Source organism: Gymnoscopelus braueri, assembly GCF_963280865.1.
Source record: "Gymnoscopelus braueri genome assembly, chromosome: 18".
Taxonomy (NCBI): Eukaryota; Metazoa; Chordata; class Actinopteri; order Myctophiformes; family Myctophidae; genus Gymnoscopelus; species Gymnoscopelus braueri.
This window is the reverse complement of record NC_137618.1, coordinates 20,563,667-20,583,666: the sequence shown is the minus strand read 5'-3', so window position 1 is coordinate 20,583,666 and position 20,000 is coordinate 20,563,667. Positions and strand designations below refer to the sequence as shown.

The following is a 20,000-nucleotide window of genomic DNA, read 5'->3' as shown; positions in this document are numbered from 1 at the left end:
GGAACGCATCTCTAGTCATGTCTTTGGCTTTTCAACAATAGCAGATCTACAAGGTCATGGCGTGGCACTATGAGCTTGTAGATCTGCAATTTTTTTTAAAAACGTGAAAATGTGTGCAAATCTTTGAATATATATTTTTTAAAGCGAAGGGACCTCCAGAAGCAAAGATTTGAGTTCAAAATGTTAAAAAAAAAAATATATATATATATTCAAAGATTAAAAAAAAAAAAAAGGCAGATCTACAAGCTCGTAGCGTGGCACTCTGTGCAGCGCTACGAGCTTGTATATCTGCTATTTTTGAATAGCCAAAGAAATCTAAAAATGACACAGTCAGATGCTTTCCCGGTCTAAATGGGTTAAAAAAAGGACATAAGGTCTCCAGAAAAAGACAGCGAAAAAAGGTTCCTATATCGCCGCCTCTTTTTTTCAATAGGTAGTTGACTTGTCCCGGCCATAATTCACTCCGTGTAAATACACGGGGGTAGAAGCGAGTAACAAAAGAGCAACTTTAAACTCTAACAAGGGCCGGGGAGATGTTAGAAGCTATGTGCCTCGGAGGCTTGAGAACAAAATGTGTGGCACGCTCTTGTTTTTGTGTTTCAGAAACTTGATTCTTGTTCGAAATATCGGTTTACGGGCGCTACACAAATATGGCTGGAGGCGATATCTTTCTTCCTTTGGATCTTTGGTGCAATGGTGGAGCATTCCATAAGACAAGCAATGCTTTTGTTCCTAAAAAAAACCCTACACAGTATAGAACAGTGAATCATTACTGGCCTATATGCTGTTTCTTCTTGAACTGCGCGCTATGGCTGGGGTCAACTAAGTTTCCTTATGTCACATATTCAATGTCAAATATTTCTCAGGTTGTAGACCTAGTGACGTCCATCTTGTCCCACGTGGATTGGAAAGAAGAAACGTCTCTTGTTTTCCTCAATTTAAAGGGATAGTTCACCCCAAAAAAAACATTTTTTCTATCGATTAGTCACCCCATGGAGACTTGAATTCATGGATATTTCTTTGTTTTTGTCGCACTCCTAAGCCAATAATTTAATCACGAGCAGGGGTTCCGGTATAGGAGACACAAAGGAGACTCTTTGTGTCTCCTACCGGAACCCCTGTTCGTCATCTCCAGTATTTTGGGGGGTGAACTATCCCTTTAAGACTGAAAGAGGAACTTCAACATTTAGTATTTAGTATACCTTAGTATAACTTTAACATTCAATGTAATATCCTGTGGAAAATCAGGAAGAAATTGGTGCGTAAAACTCAAAAATATGCCTCTTTACCTGTGTTGAGTGAGCGAGCTCCCAGCATACAGAACGCACTGGGAAGTGTGTCTGATGTTTCACCACATCCTCCTCAAAAATAGAACAATATGATTTCCCCTTCAAAAGCGATTACAGTATTTGTATTCATACACAGTATTTCTGTCCTATTTTGGTGTAATGTCTTGAATTGAACTAGACCAGGGGTTTTCAAACTGTCTGTGTCCAAAGCACACCAGAGTCAAAATCTCAAGGCACACCTGCATTTATATCCACGCAAAAATAGTCTCTATAAAACGTGTTATCACTCTGTCTGTAAATGTTTATTTTTATTTACTTGCCCAAACTAGGGACCCAGGTTGAAAATGTATTTGTTTATATTATATAATTTGCCTTTGTTTTGGGAAACTGAGCGTGCAAAGTACTGATATTATAAATAAATAAATAATTCATAACTTTTTTTGTATTGTTGTATATATTGCAATAATAAAATGTGTGGTTGTCACACAATCCCAGGGCACACCTGGACTTGTCTCACGGCACGCCACACTGTTTGGGAACCACTGAACTAGCAGTGGTTGAAAAAGTTAGAATGTTTTACTTAAGTAAAAGTATCAATACTGTATTGTAGAAATACTCTGTTACAAGTAAAAGTCTGGAATTCTAAATTTACTTGAGTAAAAGTACAAAAGTATTGGTATCAAAATGTACCAAAAGTTGAAAGTACTCATTATGCAGAATGTCCCATTTCAGTTTTCAAATGTGTAAAATGTACAAAAATCTTTTGAAAATAGCAGATCTACTACTGTAGATCGGCTATTTTCAAATGGCCGAAATGTAAATAGGGCTGAAGTGGTTAATGTGTGTTTTGTAATAATACTCGCAATCTACAAAGTAACTAGTAACTAGTAAGTTTTCAAATAATTGTAGTGGAGTAAAAGTACAATATTTGCCTCTGAGATGTAGTGGAGTAGAGGTAAAAGTACTGGAAATTGGAAAGTAAAAATTCCCGAAAAGTGTACTCAAGTACAATACTTGAGTAAACGTACTGTACGTTACTTTCCACCACTGTGAACTACTAGACAACCCAATGAGTGGGTGGCATCATCATACGCACCAGCCTGCCTGCTTCGTTGTTGTGCAAGTCAATCAGAGCCCTGATGTCACTCTTGCCTCGTCTCCTCTTGGCATCCATAAACTGTTTTGATTTCTCATAACCAAACTCCACGTCGTCTCCACAGCCCCCCCACTCCCACTTCACCCCCTCCCCAGTGGAGGAAGAGGAGGAGGAGGAGGAAGAGGAGGAGGGGGAGGAGGAGGAGGAGGAGGAGGAGGAGATGGGCCGTGGAGGCGCTCTGCTCCGGGTGGCCTCGCAGCCGCACTGCAGGAGGTCTCCCATGCTGCAGGCCTGCGTCACGGCGTGGGTCACGCCCGCCGCCGTGATGGCGTAGACGAACGCCGTCTCCCGGATATCTGTAAGACGAGAAAGGAGAGAGAGAGAGAGAGAGAGAGAGGGCTTTTGAGATGTGGTTACTGCTCCATATACCTAATGAACAGTGGTGGAAGGAGTACTCACATATTTTACTTGAGTAAAAGTAGCAATACCACAATATAAAAAATTCTCAATACAAGTAAAAGGCCTGTGTTCAAAATACTTACTTGAGTAAAAGTACAAAAGTATTGGCATCAAAATAATAAAGTATCAAAAGTAAAAGTACTAAGATGCTTAAAAATAGCTTATCTACAAGCTCACAACGCGTCGCAAGCTTGTAGATGGTCTATTTTCAAATAGCCTATGTACTGTATAAAATAGGGCTGAAGTGGTTAATGTATGTTTTATAATATGATCATTTATATCTGCAAAGTAACTAGTAACTAAAGTTTTCAAATAATTGTAGTGGAGTAAAAGAACAATATTTGCCTCTGGGATGTAGTGGAGTAAAAGTAAAAAGTACTGAAAATGTAAAATACTCCAGTTAAGTAAAAAATACCTCAAAATTGTACTTGTAACTACAGAACTTGAGTAAATGTACTTAGTTACTTTACACCACTGCTAATGAAGCATCACGTTATGCCCGATTTATACTTGGTTGCGCATCGTATCACTCACCTAATAAAGCAGATCTACAAGCTTATAAGATACGACAAGTGGCAGTGTGATGCATTGTGGGGTTGTAGGTCAGCTATTTTAGGTGCGCGAAACCACCGCACAACTCAGTATAAATCAGGCCCTTTGTTCATGCAGGACACACACACACACACCCCAGCTACGATCAGCTGTCAGGCTGCTGATTGAATAAGTGTTTGTAATCAGCCATGCATTTCCATCACAGCCCATTCTCAGAAGAAGATGATCCATGTGAATATGGCTCCCTCCTACTCCACTTGATCTCTGCTACACCAATGCTGCCTCACTCACTCACTCACCACTGCTGCTGTCAACGTTTTGCCTCCACCGCTCCAGCCTCCACCTTTCTAGTTCAGACTTCAGTGTCCTTGCATGGCTCAAAACCAGAGCCTTATATTAGAGAGTTCCGCCACTGAGGGGGCAGAAACAGCGTCGGTCACGTGGTTCATGTAAACTGTAAACCCCCTGGTACCCCCCCCCCCCCCCCCCCAGGACCCCCACTTTGAGAACCAATGCTGTAGACAACCATGTGTCTCCTCTGATACACAATGGAGGTTTCATCAGGAGGGCGTAATACATGCAGAGAAACATGTTATATATCCCTCCCAGTTCCACTTATTGATCTAGTATTGTATATGGAGAGGGCACAGAAAATCCCCGCCCACTCATTTCAATGAAACTTGCTCACCCAGTGCATATTCAGACCCCCCTGTGCCCCCCGGACACCTTTTGATTATGGTGACCCCATGACCTTTCCTTTCATCAGGCCAAACTTTCCAATGAGCAAAATGGAGAGGTTGTGGCAGAAGTCTGCCCTCTACTGAGTACACTCGTGTAGGGCTGCAACTATCGATATTGTTCTTACCGATTAATCAATTGAATAATCGAGAAGGGTGTTTTTAATAGATACCTTTTTAATATATATATCGACGAATCAATGCAAAAAAACAAAAATGTAAATCGACTACATCGATTAGCCACGTAAGACCTATTTTATACTTCGTTAAACAATGGTATCTCGCAGAAATAGCCAATCTACACGCTCACAACGTATCATCACATCATACCGCTTTGTGAGCTTCTAGAATCTATATTGTCAATATTTTTGCTATTGTATTTTAAAAAAAAAGTTTTTAATTCAATTTTGTTATTATTATCAAAATTGGTTCTTTGGTTCAAATCGATTAAAAAAAGAAAATCAACTAAATTGATTAATTGGAGTAACTGCTGCACCCCTACACTCTTGTATTGTTTAGTTTAGAAAGGCATAAAGTAAAATGTGCTGCTGTGGACAGTGGATGTCATCTGTGATGTCATTAGGGCTAACGAAACAATTTCACCGCAACTGTGGAACTTTTTACATTAATAAGCAGTAGCAGTTACAGTTATATCAGAATGTATTAAATAAAGGTTGCGACACAAACATATTGTTTCTGTATCTAATCCTGAGATCTCTTGCAAAGGCACGTGAAAAATGACGGCGAACATTGGACCTGACAGCGTTGCTGTGTGTTTTCGTTTAAGTGGGGTTATAGGAACATACAGGAACATTTGTTTTGGTAATAATGGCACGCACAATCCAGCGAGCACACACACAGGCAGTCTCAGAGGATGTAAAGATCTGGAGATTTAGTCTTTATATTTATTTCGGGTCAACCCATACACCTGTGTCCGGTCGGCGGTCAGACAGTCGCAAGATCAAAGCAGCCAATGCAGGTCTCTCTCAATCCTGGTCTGTTATCATGACCTCGGGTCTCTCTGTGCGTAATCTGTGTGTTGCCTAATTCATGCTCCATCACGCGTCGCGCACCGAAAACAGCAGACCTACAAGACCTCCGAGCTTGTAGGTCGATCGGCTGTTTTTTCCACAGAACACTGTCGTACGACGAAGTATGAATTGGGCTTAAAACCGGGGAAAGGGTCTGTGTCATTTTAGATTTTAGCGTTGGCTTTGCAAAAAATAGCAGATGTACAAGCTCAGAGCACGTCACTTCGTGGCGCGCTGCGTGCTTGTACATCTTCTATTTAAAAAGAATCTTGACAGTGTGAGAACTACTGATTAACTACCGTTTGTAGAATCTGCCTCAGGTCTTAATGGCTTAATGCTGATGGAAGTGCAATTTCTCTCTCTCTGTCTTGCTCTTTCTCTCTCTCTTACACGCACACACAGACACACAGACACACACCCACACCCACACACACACACACACACACACACACAGACACACACACACACACCAGCACCACCACCACCACCACCACCACAGCTGTGGGTTTATTTCTGGTGCAGGGCTTAGCACTCCTGGCTAAAGGCGAGTCCAGCCACAACTGCAAATTGATCCTCTGTCCTCGCCCCGCGGCCTCGACATCATTCTTCCCCTCTGGGTCCACACAACTTCATTCTCAGTTATTGTTTTTTTAATTTGTAAAAGAGGCATTGATTCCTTTTCGTTTGGAGTAGCAGTTAAATACGGTCTTATTAAGTACATGGCAGGCAGGGAGCTTTAAATGTGTACAATTCCACTTTTCCACCAGTAGATCCACTAGTTCTATATCCACTTTGCGAAAACTAGACTTGTGTGTAAATGGGGACAACAGCTAAAACTGCATGGCAAAAACCTCACATCTAAAATAGCAGGAACACGGAGGTGTCCGAAAACCTCGTTTAGATTGAGATCCATTAAATGTGTGGAACTGGACGTCGGTCCAAAGCTACGTTACAATATTAGCCTGAGAACACAGCCAAGGCGTACTGGCTGCAAGTGTATTTGTTGCCTGGAAACATTCACTGGTTTTTACATTCTATCAGGAAGCAGTGGGAACAATCGGTGCCTTCGATGACTTCAATGGCAGAGCTCTGCCTAGATAGATGGCTCTAGGGGGGATTGGGTACAGTGCGTGTGTGTGTGTGTGTGTGTGTGTGTGTGTGTGTGTGTGTGTGTGTGTGTGTGTGTGTGTGTGTGTGTGTGTGTGTGTGTGTGTGTGTGTGTGTGTGTGTGAGAGAGCAGGCACTTAGTGGGCCATTGTGTGGGAGCTGAAGTGAATGACTTTTATTTCTGCAAGCTGGAAGGCGGTGAGCGTGCAGTCACCACCATCAACACTGCCAACTCCATATCGCATGATTCAGTGAATGGGATTCATTAGGGCCAGGCTCGCTTGCACTGCTCGCCTGCGCGCACACACACACATACACACACACACACACACACGGAATGGGTGGCGTGCGACGAGACCTGCACACACAAGCATGCCATGATATCAATACCAGCTGTACACCCCAACACCCAAAGATGTCTCCAGTATAGTCAAAATTGTGTGCACCCACACACACACACACACACACACACACACACACACACACACACACACACACACACACACACACACACACACACTCATGCACGCGCACACGCACGCTTTACTCAGACCACACCTTTCTGGTCCCTATTTCCATTCTGCTTAAAAAAAGATGATAATTCACGTTAAAAGGGACGCGTCATCACCTTCTGCATGTTTATTCTTCAACGCAGCACTTATTAACACCAACAAATGTAGCTATATGATGTATGTTGTGGGCCAAACTGTTACTGTACGGTCCCCACATCAGTGAATGCACACAGCTGAGATTCATATCCTATATGAGAGTGTGTATGAGTGAACATGACAAGCGTTTTTAATCACAAAAGCTTCTTGTGGTCAGAAACAAAACAAGACAAAGCCCATGTTGATCATACTAGTTCTGCAATACCCGTCTACCCCCCACACATATTACACACATCAAAAGACAATGGACATCTTGTTTTAGAAAATAATGTTCATATATATAAATACAAAAACGTGTTGATGGCGATATCTGTTGCCCCGGTAACACCTGAGGGTTTGACTAATGTGGATCCAATGCCCTGCTATCCTGTTCCTATATGCGATGCAATGGAAATATTACTTCACTCATCCATTGGCCAAAGACAACGACAGAGAGAGAGAGAGAGAGAGAGAGAGAGAGAGAGAGTCAGAAAGACAGAGAGAGAGAGAGAGAGAGAGTGTGTAAGAAAGAGAGAGAGAGAGAGAGAGAGAGAGAGAGAGAGAGAGAGAGAAAGAAAGAGAGAGGATATAAAGAGAGAAACAGAAACACAGACAGAAGGGTATGGGGGTACGAGTTTTAAAGAAGGTATTAGAAATCTAAAGATTTGAGGCCCCCCTCTGTCTTTTTTTCATTTTTTTTTTCCTCGGAGACATGAATTCCAAACAAATTCTCTGCCACAGCGGGGTGTCTGGGCCTGTCTAGGTCTGCTCTTACAGCCAGAAGGGCCCTACTGCTGGAATTAGCAAATATTTTTTTAATACTCAATCTTTCAGCCTATGATGTATGGGGTCCGGGGTGTAAAACAAAACTCAACTGAAGTCATGGGCAAAACAACCAAACATCCGGCACAGACACACAGACCACAGAAATATGTGATGACGATCAGTGTGTGTTCGGATATTTAAACTACCTGAAGTGCACTTGATCTTGATTTAGCTTTCTGTATAACACTGAGCCAGTTGGACATCACACTTCCAAGATAGTCATGCTGCAAATTCCTCTCAATGCTCTCTCTATTTACAAATGTACTGAGAATGATGTTGTTATGTTATGTCTGTGTTAAAGTTTAGGGGTGCCACTGTTATTTGAACAAACTGACTTAATCGATTATTTCAATGATCTATTTTAATAAAATCATCGCCTCTCAGAAAAAAACTGAAATAGCCGATCGATAGCTGACAAACGCGTCGCATCATGAGCTTGTAGATCGTCAATTGTCTGTACGACACCGTTGTACAAGTATGAAATAGGGGTTCAAGTGGTTAATCAAACGTAATAAATTGAGTTGATTATAAAGAATCACTTAGAATTTGTCGATAAAAAAAAGAAAATCAAAAAACATACTTCTCCATTATTCGAATAATCTAACCGCGCTATGAGCTTGTAGATCTGCTATTTTTTGAAAAATCTCGAAAATGTGTGCAAATCTTTAAATCTTCTTTTTTAAAAGGCGAACATTTTGAACTCATGTCTTTGCTCCTGGGGGTCCCTGGCACAGCATAATTTCAGGAGAGGGTCCGCGGCCAAATACATGGGGGTCCTTGGCACGAAAAAGTTTGAGAACCACTGGTTTAAAGATCATATTGGCCTGGTTTAAATTGGGTGAATGAAGTGAAAGTGGGTTTTATCAAGTAGTGCACACTTTACTGTGGGACTGGGGCATTGATGCCCGTTACCACTTGTTATTGAGCTGGTGGGCAGATCAATAAGAATGTATCTGAACACTTAGCCTGTCTTTGCGGATTTATGTATTTACACATTTTTTCAGCTCTGCACATTGGAGCGGTTTGAACACTTTCAGAGCACATGTGCATGCATGTTTGATTTTGCGAATATGCTTTGATCTGGAATTCCTATATATTTCACTGTGGCACACTGTGACCTGTGTAGGGTAATGATTATCTAGGAACTACAGCTGCCTGTCTGATGGGTGTAAATAATGCTGCTGAGTGATTGATTGTCCACACACATAGACAAACGCGCGCACGCGCACACGCACAAGCCACACGCACACCACACACACACACACACACACACACACACACACACACACACACACACACGTAACAGCAATACTGTACATCCATGTGGCTGCATGTGCCCTTTATTATCAAGACAAGACAGAGGGAGGAGAGACGGTGAAGCCCTTATAGTCCATGTATGCATCGCAAAGCCATACAAGAGATATGCAGTACTACTGTACCATATACCATCCATGCTGCATTCCAACTGAATCGTAAGAAAAAGAAAACAGTAAGTCATGATATAACAGGCCAACATTATAAACCATTATGCAGAGAAAAACAAACAAATAAGAAGAATGTAATAATGTGTCAGTTCAGGTGAAGATTAAAGGAAATAAATGGGTCATTATACTGCACACAATATTATCTGTCAGTCCCCAAAACTTCGGGCACACGCTACGCGGACCGAACTCTAGATATGAGGACCACATAGCGGACCGAACCTCTAGTCAGTGTTATACTGTATGCCCTGAGATGTAGCTCTACACATGGTTACATAAAAAACTTACTTACTTTACAGTGGCTAAAAAGACAAATATTGCATTATTGTAGGCAAACATAAGGGTTGTCAGACTATTTTGGTGAAGTTGTAAATAGCAGATTTCTTAAAATACAGATCATCACAACACTTTTATTTCATTCTAAGCTTTACTAGAGGCCATTTCTAATGATCAACGAACACATTCTTTGTATGAGTCGTTTCACTCCTAATTTACAATAACTGACGGCGTGACCTTCGCAGGTGACCCCTGGTGTACATTCACGACAAGAAGACAAACTTGAGAAAGCAAATGAGTGATTGTTGCACAATTCTGATCATTGCTTAATTGTCACCTGAGATTAAATAGCACTGGATAGCCCTCTTTGCCAAGCTACAGCACCAGCCAAGCAATTCATAGCAAAACAAGTTGACATGTGTATACAGTAAGTGATAAATTTGTATTAATGTTTGTGCGTGCTAGTTGGTGGCATGCATGGTTGTGTGTGTTTACTGAATACAGTATGTGTGTGCCGTGTGTGTGTGTGCATGTGTGTATGTTTGCACGGTGGTGTGTGAGTGTCTGTCTGTGGCTGTATGATTTATGCTCATATACTGTTAGAAAGAGCGGATAAATTCCTCTTTTATTCTCTTTTTGACACGGGTGATGACTGGCTTAATTACTCTGCAACCACTTCACACCCCAGGGAAGGAGCTGCTGTTTATTGTACTGCCGTATTGTATTACATACAATCACACACACACACACACACACAAACACATGCACAACAAGCTTTCACACATAGATACAATCTGTTCTCATCTCTCGCACACACGGACACACACCGCGCGCACGCAAGCACGCACACACACACACACCAATCGAAACATGCCTTTTCCTGAGCAGTGAACAGAGCAAAGCAGCAACATCCTTCATCCTTCATTTGATTTTCACAAGCAGCTCCTCTCTCTCTCTCCCTCTCTCTCCCCCTCTCTCTCTCCCCCTCTCTCTCCCTCTCTCTCTCTCTCTCTCTCTCTCTCTCTCTCCTCTCTCTCTCTCTCTCTCTCTCTCTCTCTCTCTCTCTCTCTCTCTCTCTCTCTCTCTCTCTCTCTCTCTCTCTCTCTCTCTCTCTCTCTCTCTCTCTCTCTCTCTCTCTCTCTCTCTCTCTCTCTCTCTCTCTCTCTCTCTCTCTCTCAGCTGGCGCACACACTCCAGTCATGACTGCTTCGGGCCCCATGTGTTATTTGAACACAGCTGAGATCAAGGCGAGGATGGTAATAACTACCAATTATTGACAAGACACCAGAAATCCAATCTCCTTCAGAGGCAGGGCTATTAGGTGCAGGTTTAAGGGGTTTGAGGGGAGAACGCATAGAGGGTGACACAGAATTACTTGTCATCCTTGTATTGACATGTCCGTCCGTCCGTCCGTCCGTCCGTCCGTCCGTTCATTCATTCATTCATTCATTCATTCACATATTCATTAATTATGGCAATGATGGAATGAAGAGGAAGTCAATCTTATTGCGTGTGTGCGTGCGTGTACGTGCGTGTGAGTGTGCGTGTGTCATTCTTTCTCGCTTTCATTCACTCTCTCTCTCTCTCACATACTGTAAGCAAACACAGACACTGTCTGCACAGCCTGAAACATCCTCAATGTCTTACAACAGATCTTATCTGTTTCACGTCTCCTTCCATCAAACACGTGCGTGCTAACGAATTACAGTCCTCGTTCTCAGCAGAGTCATCCAGTGAACGCGCAACGCAACTACAGTACACAAGCCCTGTTTAACCACATGAACCCTGAGTCCCTATTCTGGGCATGTTATAATAGGCGAACATTCAGCTTTTCAGATTTCAGATCTGATTTTTTGGGTGAACAGATTTGGTGTATGGAAAAAAGGACAGGGACAAGTACAGACCCCTGGGGGACCCCTCTCAACAAAGTATATAAGGTGGTTTAGGGCTGCAACAGTTAATCGAACGAGTCAATTTAATAGATTACAAAAACCATCATCAATAATCGATAATTTTACAAAATAATCGATTAGTAATCCCTATGCCCTATTTTGGGCATGTCATTACAGGTGAAACATTTAAAAACATTTCAATAAAATAAAAAGAAAGTTAAAATAGTAGATCTACAAGCTCACCTCAGCGTTGTGAGCTTTTATACTGTATCTGCTTTTACAAAAAAAAATTTGCACAACACCAATGTGCGATGAAGGATAAAATAGGGCTTAAGTGGTTAATCGATTTGTTGTTTTATCATTTTTTTTTTATATTTCAAAAACACGCTTCTCAGTTATTCAGTTAATAATTAAAATAATCGCTAAGAAAGTATAATCAATTGTTGCAGCGCTGAAGTGGTTAAATAACAAAAATATATGTTATTTTCAACGAACGACACGGTCGTACAACTAAGTATAAATTCGTCTTGAGGTTCACATGTTTGCATAGCGGTAGAAATAAGCCTGAGGATATTTTTGTGCAGAAGGGGTGTCAGAGGAGAAGAGGATGTCTCAGCTAGCCAGGTTGTGCTGAGAACCAAACCTGTCTAGAGATGACTCATCACTGTCTTCAGGGTCTTGTATGAAAAATAATAAATAGAATTTGAGGTTTGGGACAGAGTAAGGGAATACCTTCAAATAATTAACTTTGGGCATCTATAACAGGCAACAGCTTAGTGGTGTGAATGATCATCAATCTTTATCCTTGTTTTCAGATCTGGTTTTAAGGTACAGTACAGTATGATATACACATTGTGATAGGACAAGAGGTAAAACATAATAAAAAAAAGGACTGCAGTACCTATAGTGTAGGCAAAATAACAGAAGAACATAAAGAATATTGAGGTTGACGGACTGTCATGGTCTGGCATGGCTTAGGTCCACTCAACCCCTTAGTGAGCAAGGTAAAATGCCAGTACATACAAAGCCATCGTGAGCGATCGTTCTTGTGCTCAGGTGAAGTCTTTACGCGTGCTATTAAAAACACTTTATGTTGGCAACTTCTTTATTTTGGCCTTCAACTGTATTAATGACAAACGGCCATTAAGTGAGAGATCCAGGTAATTGAGGGCGAAGGTTTCAAAACAAAACTGCACTTTGGCTTCTTATAGACAGGCAGGAATTTATGATTAATCACTTCTCTGTCTTCTACTGGCAGATTGTTGCTCTCTGTGTGTGTGCGTGTGTGTGTGTGTGTGTGTGTGTGTGTGTGTGTGTGTGTGTGTGTGTGTGTGTGTGTGTGTGTGTGTGTGCGTGCGTGCGTGCGTGCGTGCGTGCGTGCGTGCGTGCGTACGTGCGTGCGTGCGTGGGTGCGTGCGTGCGTGCGTGTCTGTGTGTTTGTGTGTGCGCGAGCGTGCGTGCATGTGTGAGTGTCTGTGTGTGTTGCTGGGGTATGTCTCCCTCCCTCTCTGTATGCATAAATGTCTGTCTGTCTTTCAAACAATTTTTCGTTTGTGTATTAATTGAACTAAGAGGCTTAAGTGAAATTGGATGGCCAGGTATTATGTTGTCACTGCTGCAGATATTCAGTATAAACTGTGCTAGTCTGTTACTGGTCCTGTTTTCATTGCAGCGTAAGTTTATATTTTTCGTTAGTGGAAAAAAAATAATGTATTGTGAAACTCCACTCACAAAAAATCACTGTGAATGAAGCGTTGTTTTCCTTACTCGTAAGTTTTCCTAACCTTTTCCCTCACTCTGCACTCAGAGCGCCAACAACCACATTGTAACTGGGGGTTCGTTGATTTGAGCGAAATGACTGCTAGCTACTGAGCCAATGATGTTGCAGCGAGAACTAGTAAATATACCCACGCTAGCATGTGATTGGTCGTTGATGGACAACAGTCCACACAAGTTAGGCTGTGGTCAGCCTTCCCAAGTCAATAAACAAGGAAATAAAAGTGACCCATGGAAACTGGTCAAATTGGCAAACTGGGATTATAGAGAAATAGATTGACTTCCAGGTGCTACTATAGTGGTTGTGGAATGGACACATTACAATCCTAAACGCCATTTCACAATGTGATATGGTTGCAATAGGACAGATGAAATATGGTTACTGTAATCAACATTCTTGGAACAACCTTATAGTATAAAATTGAGAATGCCATCGACTCATTTTATAAGGTATCGACTTAACATCAATATTTCTGGCCCCTCGGCCAGACCAAGGACGTCATGCTACCACAGAACCCTGAGCTTCACCACAGAGGATTACAGCTCTCCTCTGGTATGAGTTACAGGCTCTGGCTATGGCAAGGACAAACTGGAGTTCACTGTTTCTCAGTATGATCTTTTAATTTTTGAAATCATTTGATCCAGAAAGGCCGGCTGTTGTAGATACTGTCACTAATGTAAGTCATACCATATAATATGAGCTTCAGCCCAAACGTCTGTATATTGCAAACAGTTGTCTTTTCTGTCCCAGGATTGGATATGAACAATAGCACTGCCACCTTCAGCTTCATCTTTCACATTCTGGGAAAACAAACGGAAGACACGAGGGATGTAACATGCCAAGGACTGTTCAATGACATGCCAAGGACTGTTCAATAACATGCCATGGACTGTTCTGTTCAATAACATGCCATGGACTGTTCAATAACATGCCAAGGACTGTTCAATAACATGCCATGGACTGTTCAATAACATGCCAAGGACTGTTCAATGACATGCCATGGACTGTTCAATAACAAACAAATTAGGGGAACGTCAGTTTAGTTAAAAGCTAACTAGAGAAAGTTTGCATTTGGAACTCTTTTGATTTGGAGGAGCAGAGATTACGGAAGAACTGACATCTTCTCCTAAATACACACATGTGCACACATGCATGTACACGCAAGCATGTGCACGCTCACATGCACGCACACACGCACACGCACACACACACACACACACACACACACACACACACACACACACACACAATCCTGTCAAAGGCATTGTAACACTTATTGCAACACAAGCACTAACCACATTACTGTACACATTCAAAAACAGACTTGCTAGAAATGTGAATTCATTACTTTACAAAATGTAAACAAGTCACGCTAATCAGTCTATCGCTCTATTTTTAAACCACTGCTTGTAGAAAAAACTATCCATTTTGATTTTACCATGTAACTGGAACAAAAATAATGTATTATATTGTCTGTCTTCCTAGAATAAAATGTGAACATAATTTGGCACCTCAAATGACAGGTGTTGCCGGTGAGGTAAGAAATATGTGGATGACGCATTAACCTTCTGTTGTGTATAAATGTTTGATCTTCTCTGCTTGTTGACAAAACACATTGCTATATGGACACAGTGAACGGTCCTCTGTGGTCCTGCTCATAGAACCGACAGACAGCTTCTTCTATGAACGTTCTCATACCAGAGAAAAGCCAACACAGTAATTGCAGAAGACCGAGCCATGACCTGACATTAGCTATATTACAGACTTCAAAGAGCTGGAGGATGATGTTAAGAGATCTTAGGGGAGATGGTAAGGGAGAGGGCAATTTCAGAAGATCATTTGGAGCGCGCGGGCCATCTGATGAAGAGGAGGGAGTCAGTCAAGTGTGAATATGTCTGGTCTGAAATACAACAGCTGCCCTTGTCTGTCGTACCATGACCAGACAGGGAACCGACCTCAAGTTGACGTAAGGCCACAGCCTGTGGTCCCGAGGTCATGGGTTCAGATCCAACAGCACACATCGGCGAAGAATGGGAGATGACACTCTTTAAAAAGTGTGGACATTTTGTAATACTTTTATTTTTTAAAGACCATAACCACAGCAGTAGATTTTGGAAAAAGTGCTGACAAGAGCCATATTCGTGATGCTAGAAATATGTTCTCTATTATGCCAATCAATCCTAAGTCAAAGTGGGATATGAGTGGTTTCTAGATGGGGCAATAAGCCAAAGGTTTTATTTAAACAAGATTGGAAAGTGGCATTTTTATACAACCCGTGGCTTGGCAGATTATAATTGTGTTTTTCTTTAAATATTTACACCTGCGTTTAAAACAGGCCGAGATTATGATCAAAAGTAGAAGATGCCTTTGTAATGACGGCAAATATTATGTCCTTGTTTAATTTGGATGAAATACTGCAGTGGGTTTGCACCCTTATAAAAATCTACTTTTATAAACTTTTGAATGGTATCATCTCATATTTGCCGATATCCATAGTTCATTTATTCTGTTGCTACACGAATTGTGGCTTTGTTAGGAAAGCCACAGGTATTTATCATCAAATTAAAATGAAATGGTACAGTAGGTTTATTCTAGCATTTAATAGCCACGGCCATGACAGAAGCGAGGTATTTAAAAGAGATGTATTTAAAGCTGCAATACGTAACTTTTATGTCCTATGCAGGATTCAAATCCGTCTCCGAATGAGACACAAAATGTTCTGCCTCTCAGCCAAGAGGCAGTCCCCGTTTGGCCAGGGGAGATGCTGCACTTATGAGCTTCAGGCAGTAGTACCACTACCCAACGCCATATAGATTTATCAAAGGAAGAGTATAGGGAGACCATCTCCAACCACTGCAGATGTATTGATTATATTATATTGTATTGTATTGTATTGTATTTACCACACTTCGATTAAAGTAAGGTTGTATTCATTAAAATTAGTTCTGGATTGCAGCTTTAAAACTGGTCAATGAAGTATATATAGGGTTTAAGAGGTTAAAATTAAAAGTTAGGATTGTACTGTGTATTCATCACAACATGGCATTAGCATCGCCAGTAACAACAATTGTGTTTCCTCGCTCACATGCTCACCTTGCTGCAGTATTTTGCCAAAGTACTTGTTATGGCTGGTGCAGTTCCATCGGCGGTACCTGAACTGGTACTGACACTCCCTGACGCCCAACCTGGCGCCCTTGGCCACCTCACTGACGATCTCCGGCTGAGTCTGGCATAGCTCCGCCTGCTTCCCCGCCAGGCGCTTTGTCTTCCTGCAAATACTGTTAGGGTCCATGACCAGCGGGCTGCCCACTGCCCTGCAAAAGAAGAGAGGAAGTTAGCACGTTAGAAGAGAAGAGAAAAGCTTAGAAGGACCAAGGGGCTGTCCGCTAGAGCTGGGCGATATGGACAAAAACAATTATCACAACGATTTTGACCAAATAACCTTGATATCGATATTTCGTATTTAGATGATAATGTCAATTTTCTTTTTAATTTTTCTTTTTTGAAATTGCGAAAATAGCCAATCAACAAGTTCACAAATGCGGACACGTTGTAAGCTTGTAGATGCACTATTTTTGACATTTTTGAACATTTCTGAAGTAATTAAAACCAGGTAAAGTCAACACTTTGGATTAAGGATAATGTCCCAATTCCCAGATGATATCTAGTAGTCTCATATCACTATATCGATATATAGACATATTGGTAATTGCCCAGCCCTACTGTCCACCCTCTTGGAGCGGGGATGATGAAGATGAAGAACACACTGACAGGTGCCAGCTGATTTCAAAGCCTAATCTATGCTTTGGTAGAAGAGTGTTGTGTAACATGTTGGGAAGAAGTGTTGCAAGTCACGTTTTCTCTCACAATTTTCGTCCGACACGTATGAATAAAGCAATAAGCCACTAGAGGTCGCAGTTTACCGAGTATTTTATAATGGCTGAGGGGCGTAGTGAGCCAAGTGCTTCCGACGCTCCGACCCTCTTAGCCATTATAAACTAGAGGTAAACTGAGACCTCGCGTGGCTTATTGCTTTCCTAAAACGGTTACAACTATGGAACAATGTAAATCAAAGACACGTCCCAATTAAACAGTTCTTAATAATTCACTACAACAACTTCTACAAGAAAGTAGTTCCCGGCTACCACGAAGAGCAACTTCCTGACAGAGACTAATAGTGCCTGTTTACTCAGCCAGTCCATTGAGATGGACTGGCTGAGTTCTCCTAAACAACCACATAGAGACACAAAACGTAACTGTTAGCTCAATCTCATTGTAATTAAGTCTGTGAACTTTCTGTGTAAACTGCTAGCCTAGCTACTAACCCTTGCAGCCCAGACTCCGGCACATATGGTTTGCGAGGGATGGGGGGTGCTTGTTTTCGTTACAGGCCCCGCCCAAAGCCCCATAGTCACTCGCCGGTCCGGCATAGTGTCTTTTATCACGTCTACTAAACGAAAACCAGCCAATCAGACTCAAGGACTCTCCGTTTTAGAAGTAGGCTTAAGACATATGGGGGATGCAGCAACTGCACTTAATAGATTTCCCTCTTAACCACTTTCAACCTGGCATTCCTATTTTGGGCATGTCATAATCGGTGGACATTTTCAAAAATCTTCAAAAATAGCAGATCTACAAGCTCAACATGCATCATGATGTGACCGTTATGAGGTCGCAGATCAGCAATTTTCGCCATGTGACACCATTGTAAAACAAAGCATAAAATTGGTCTTATAAGTGGTTAATGCCCCCGACTGTAACTCTTACACCACCTGTTTTGTTCGACACTCTTGTACAATTAAGTAGGGCTTTAATTTATTAAAAAGATTTAAACAAAATGTAATATATATATATATATGAAATATGGAGTTGCGAGGTTTCTGCCCGACAGCTACAATATGTAACGTATAATGATGGGTCATTTTTGAAAAATCTTTGAATATAGATTTTTTTACAGCGAACATTTGTAACTCAAATCTTTGCTTCTGGAGGTCCCTGGAACAAAATATTTTACAAATGTTTACATAATACATATTCCAAGATTAGCTAAAAGTTTCACGATTTTTCCAAAATAGCGGATCTACAAGCTCATAGCGCGGCACTCTGTGCCGCACTATGAGCTTGCATATCTGCTATTTTTTAATAGCCAAAGAAATCTAAAAATGCCACATGCGTTCCCGGTCTTAATGGGTTAAAGGTGATTTAGTTTGGAGGGATACATCACATAAAAAACCTTAAGTAGTTCAAATATTTGAAACCATAACGGAATAAAATACTTTTCTCTCTGGGTTTGATGAACATGGACCCAGAACCTCTTCAACAGCTCTGATGGATGAGTGTATAAAACATTGGGATAAATTGTTTACTTCAGCTCTTAATGGGGAAAGAGGGCCTTGGCTCCCACATTGCAAAGCACTGCCCAGAGTGTGTGGTAGGGCCAGGCGATATGACTTCAAATCAATATCACCAATTATTTCAAACTTTTGCCTCGATCACGATTACGATTGTTATTTATTTTATTTATTGTAAAAAAAAAATTGCAGATCTACAAGCTCACAACGAGTCTCGCTGCAACGCGTTGTGAGCTTGTAGATCGGCTATTTTAGCTACAGTATTGTTGTACGCCACAGTTGTGCATAAGCAGTTGAAGCATAATACAGGGTTGAGTGGTTAATCAAACTAATGGATTTAGTCGTTTATAAAAAACACATCTGTGTTGACTTGTTAATATACTGTAACGGTTTAGCAGATCGCTACAATACTATACAAATTATTTTTAAATAAAATATAATTTACACACACACACACACACACACACACACACACACACACACACACACACACACACACACACACACACACACACACACACACACACACACACACACACACACACACACACACACACACACACACACACAATACCATATAGTCAATTGCTTTAATAAAGCTAAAGACATTCATATGGAGGACAACATGTCAGCATTATCTCTGATTGAATCAAAAACACCATTAATTACAACCCTAACATTCAGGCCAAGTACGTCATGGAAAGGCTGATCCTTCTGCCCAAGTTCTGCTATCACTGTGCAACTCAAACATATGATAATGGCGGGCGGCGTGGATTACCGTTATGGATTTCCTGCAATCCATTCTAATAATTCAACTTGTCATGAAGATTAGGAGGAGTGGAGTGCAAATCATCCCACAACATGAGCTATGGTATCTGTTGCATGATGGGAGAAGCTGTTCAATTGCTATGTACACAGTTCTTAAATCCTTACACAGGCTCAATGGATGTCAAAGAATCGATATAAAACTTTGAATGGTTTACGGCCAAAATACATTTCTGATCTTGTGCGATATCATGAACCATCCAGAACTCTCAGGTCATCTGGGAAAGGTCTGCTTTCTGTCCCTAGAATCAAAACTAAACGTGGAGAAGCAGCATTTAGTTTTGAACCTGTGATTTTGCAACCCCATTTTTTTCACCCAGTGCCAATTGTCTAAGTAATCCTGGGCGCTACACTCCCTCTGCCAGCCTAGGGAGAGCCCAGAGCCGAGCTCATGCCTCCTTCAATGCATGAGAGCTAACAAGCCTTCTTATCACCTGACAGGGGCACTGGCGTAGCGGAAGGGTAGCAAGCGACGCACCGCGGGGGGGCCCCACCGCGGGGGGTGGGGGGGGGGCATTTACCACACCATACCCAGCACCATCTCCATTGCCGTTTGCTTAAGCCCCCCCCCCGTCTTTGCGTCGGGGCCCCACGATTTTGTGCTACGCCACTGGACAGGGGGGAGTTTCCCCGGTTGGATGTAGCGCGTGGAAGG

The 20,000-nt window shown here is 41.7% G+C and overlaps 1 protein-coding gene across 2 annotated transcripts in view; it reads right to left on the bottom strand.

Moving 5' to 3' along the window:
• Window positions 1-20,000, bottom strand: part of wnt6b (wingless-type MMTV integration site family, member 6b) — a 48,885-nt gene that overhangs the window by 4,770 nt on the left and 24,115 nt on the right. For both annotated transcript variants that reach the window (XM_080412608.1, XM_080412607.1), the window contains exons 2-3: window positions 16,263-16,483; window positions 2,386-2,741 (exon numbers count right to left, since the gene is read on the bottom strand). In XM_080412608.1, coding sequence (XP_080268734.1) covers window positions 2,386-2,741; window positions 16,263-16,483 — 577 coding nt within the window. The remainder of the gene's footprint in view (window positions 1-2,385; window positions 2,742-16,262; window positions 16,484-20,000) is intronic.